The 4456-nt window shown below is 31.0% G+C and overlaps 1 protein-coding gene across 1 annotated transcript in view; it reads right to left on the minus strand.

Annotated features, from left to right (window-relative positions):
• LOC128247899 (cadherin EGF LAG seven-pass G-type receptor 2-like) overlaps positions 1-4456 on the minus strand; it is a 64481-nt gene that overhangs the window by 42051 nt on the left and 17974 nt on the right. The window contains exons 10-13 of the mRNA XM_052968225.1: positions 4164-4358; positions 2417-2533; positions 1843-2034; positions 866-997 (exon numbers count right to left, since the gene is read on the minus strand). Of these exons, the coding sequence (XP_052824185.1) occupies positions 866-997; positions 1843-2034; positions 2417-2533; positions 4164-4358 (636 nt within the window). The remainder of the gene's footprint in view (positions 1-865; positions 998-1842; positions 2035-2416; positions 2534-4163; positions 4359-4456) is intronic.

Consider the following 4456-nt stretch of genomic DNA (forward strand, 5'->3'; position numbering starts at 1 on the left):
TATTATTATTATTATTATTATTATTATTATTATTATTATTATTATTATTATTATTATTATTAAGTTCAAATTCTGCCAAGGTCAACTTTGCCTTTCATCCTTTCGGAATTGATAAATTAAGTACCAGTGAAATACTGGAGTCAATGTAATTGACTAGTTCCCTCCCCTAAAATTGCAGGCCTTGTGCCTTTCGCAGAAAGGATCATTATTATTATCATTATTATTATTATTATTATTATTATCACTTCGAGCCTGACAGCAGCTCCAATATTTTTAATATGCTTTTCAAAGCTCTTGGAACGGCTCCCAATGCTCCAGTTACCAGAAATTATTATAATTATTATCATTATTAGTAGTAGTATTAAGGTGGCTAACTGGCAGAGTCATGATCTGCTACTAATTAATGAGAGAGGATGTAAGAAAACTTTTAATGTAACTAGCAGACTATGAGAAGCAGAGAATATTGTAATGATAGTTCAAGAAGCAAAATAATAAAATAGCAAGTCATTAGCCCATGCATCAAAGAGTATGCAGCAGCTTAAAACTTGAATGGTCTCTTTTCTTCTGTACTATGACTGGATTTTGTTTTTATCTTATAATCAGATGGGAAGGTAGTGCTCATGACCATTTACTGGGCCTTTGAGACTGGTGGAAAGGAGAAAAGAAAATACACTACTGCTTGAGATCTGGATCAAAAACTTGCAGCAGAGTGAACTCTGTTAAAGATGCCTAAAGTGCTAAGTGGTGGTGTGTTACATCTGGATGAAGTGTACCACCAAAGTATACTATCTGGTCTAAAAGTAAACAATCTGATCATAATATCCAAGATATCCAAGAAAAAATTATTAATTTAGTGTGAACTTACATTGAACATCCTGCTGTCTGTTATTGATAAAGGAGTTTCTAAGTATAAATCCCCTTGATTTGTAATAGCAAAATATTTTCTGGCATCAGCATACTTATCAGGTATTGACAGTATAACTTCTCCATTTGGATTCTGAAATTAAGAAAAAATGACTTTATAGCTAAAGTTCTGATATATTTAAGATTTTGATTTAGAAAAAGTATTTTAAAAATTGGTTAAAATAGTCAAAACGACAAATTCTAATTAAAAACAATTTCCATTAATAATATTTCAGAGATTTTTGCAATTAGACTCATAACAAATATCAATAAAACTTTTATCAAATGTTGCCTTTCCCAATAAAAGAAATGTTGTTGCTGTTTAACTCCAGGTTGGTTCATCTCATTCAGAACCAAATAATGATCAAAGATGTTCCAGTTGTAACCATCTCATTTTTCATTTATTAAGTACAGTGCATCCAGTGTTACTTTCTTCTCCCAAGGCACAATTCGAGGGAGATTCAAGTTGCTATATGTATGATGTTGAGCAAAGATGTATAGAACCCCTCCACCCCATCCTTTGGACTTATGATAAGAGACATGTTTTAAGAGTCATCAACTGTTTTGACAGTTTCTTTGAAATTCTGGGGCAAATTTTCAATAGCTAGGTGAACAGATAAAATTTAGGGTCAAGTCTGAAACTCAAAAATTGAACAAAATGCTTACAACACATTTTGAACTCATCCATGAGGAGTAGGTAATCCAATGCTGTATTTACTTAACTTTTTTTTTTTTTGCATAATAAAATCTATGTTGTTTTTTATACTTTTCTGTTGAAAACTTCTAGGATATTTTCAAATTGCTCTATTTAGTAATGGTATCTTTTAATTAATCTTTTGAGTAACATTACTTCTGCCAGACAGAAAACCAAATGCAGCTGGTTCAAAGCAAACAAAATTCTAAAACTCAACAGGAACAAAATTTAAATGGCTTACTTACATTTAAAGATCTGTCTTGATCACTAACATTTAATTTCAAAATAGTTCTGGTTGGAGTGAAAGTACTCAGTATTGATACAGATATACTGGAGGGTTGCAAAACTGGCGGATAGCTATTTCGTTCAATGTTGACAATAACAAGGGTGGAACCAGACATTGGTTGAAGGGACTGGTCAGTAGCTATCACAGTTAACTGGAATATAAAAGAAAAGAAATAAAGAAATAAGGCCATTGATTAAAGAGTTCTAAAACTTGGAGATAAATTCTTCATATTTGCTGAAAATATGACCAGTCATTAGAATTAATGTTTTACTAATTTTCTGGTGTAGAATAAAACAAGTTTATTTTTGACATAGAAAGCATAATCAAAGTTATATGATGCTCTGTAAAGAATTGATAGTTTTCTTTACTATGCATGAGAAACAAGTAAATCCAAATAAACAGTTTTTGATAATAGCAATAACAATGATGGAAAGAAAAAAAATTTGGTTAATATCTGAGATAATGCTTGAATATTGTAAAATATTTTAGGAGAGAAAGGAAAACAAACAAATAGAAATCTATAGAAAACTTACGTTTACTTGATTACCAATCAAATTTGTTGCAAGTGATGCTCTAACATAAATATTTCCAAAATTACTAATGGAGAAGTAATTACTGAATGGAGAAATGTAGTAATTTAATGCATTTGCCTGTAGAAAGAATAAAGAAAGTTACTTAAATCACATACCAATACAATTTTACAATGTTTATATTTAGTAAGTGTATGTAAGTAATTGTAATCTAGTAAGCGTATGTATGGCTATAATAGCCATTTTCTGACAGTTGCAATGAAAGCATTTGTGAAAATAATTACATGTTAGGAAGTAATAGAAATTTATTAAACTATCTTTTTTTTTCCTTAGTTAAATGTTGTTTTGCTCCCAGTTAGCCTTAATTAAGGAAACTTATTCCAGTCATGGTATTCCTATTTGTTTTGTCAATAATAGTGTACATTGAGCCTCATTATCCAATGGGTGTTCCTTTTCCAAGATAGCAAGGTGAAGTTTGACAGAAACTTGACTGTTATTTCTAGAAAGTAGCATCACCACTTAGAGATACCAATCATTCATTAATGAGTGTATTAGGCTGGTATTTGGAATATAACCTAACAACATTCTGTACAGTGGTTTGTGTTAGGAAGGACATCCAGCAATAGAAACTATGCCAAAGTAGATAGTAGAGTTTGGTGCAGTCTTCTGACTTTCCAGCTCTTATCAAACCATCCAACCCATGCCAACATGGAAAAGCAACGTTAAATGAAGACAACGGCGATGATGATAATCAAATTCTCACATAAAGTTATAATGTAAAATTTTTATTCGAACATAGACATATTTAAAATTAAGTTGTTCTGTACAATAAAACTAGATGTGGTGAACAATCATCTGTAGTGCCAAACTCTGGGGGTGCCACATAAATTCTGAACAATGTTTTGATTCCTCAAATTGTAGTCATTATATTTTACTGTTTAAACTAGCCTTCATTGTGAGCAAAGTTTGTAATCCCCCCTTGTAACCAACATTTTTTCCCATTGCAGTCATCCATTTAAAACTAATATTTTTCTAACTATACTGATTTCAGTTGCATACAGATTATTCAGTTAAATGTGATGTTTATCTATTCACATTTAAAAAAAAATTAATCATATATTATCTTGTAGCTTTCAGATTTTGAGGATGTGATTGTTTATTTATAGATTGACATTGTAGGGTAAGTGTGAGAGGCTGGATCTGGCCACTCTAACATAAAACGGGCAGAATATTTGGGCTGGATATGGCTAGATTAAATGTTAAAAGGTTCAAGAGATGTTTAGAGTGACAAGTTGGCAGAACCATTAACCTTTTTGTTACCAACCCGGCTGAAACCAACTCTATCTCTGAGTACAAATGTCTTGTTTTAATAAGTTTTGAATTAAAATCTTTCACCAAACCTTAGTCACAATTTATGTTCCTAACACTAGCTGAATGATAACTAAGTAATTTAATTAAATTCTTTGTTATATTTAAAGTAATTGAAAGAAACACAGAGCATTTCAAAATAAATACTGTACCAAAAGGGTACTAGGCAAAATGTTTAATGGCATCTCATCCATTTTCATGTTCTGAGTTCAAATGCTGCCTTTCATCTTTACGGGGTTGATAGAATAATTACCAGTTAAGCACTGAGGTCAATGTAATCGACTTACCCTGCCGTTGAAATTTGAAACTAATTTTAAAAAGATGTTTCCATCTGCAAGACTTTGATTAAAAATATTTCTCAAGATGAAAGAATATTATTTACCGTGGAGCTTCCTGCTTGTAAATCTTTGTCTGTAGCTGTTACTTGGATAATGGCAGTATCTATTGGTATGTATTCTTTAACATATACTTCATAAAGTTTCTTAGAGAATACTGGAGGATATAAATTATGCTTCACAGTAATAATAACTCTTGCTTCTGAATATCTGTAGGAACCATCACTGGCTTTGACATTGAACTAGAAAATTGAAAAGAGGATAATGAAGTGCATTAAACATACATGTATTCATATACACACACACACACACGTATATATATATATATATATATATATAT

This window comes from Octopus bimaculoides, chromosome 5, assembly GCF_001194135.2.
Source record: "Octopus bimaculoides isolate UCB-OBI-ISO-001 chromosome 5, ASM119413v2, whole genome shotgun sequence".
In the NCBI taxonomy this organism is placed as follows: Eukaryota; Metazoa; Mollusca; class Cephalopoda; order Octopoda; family Octopodidae; genus Octopus; species Octopus bimaculoides.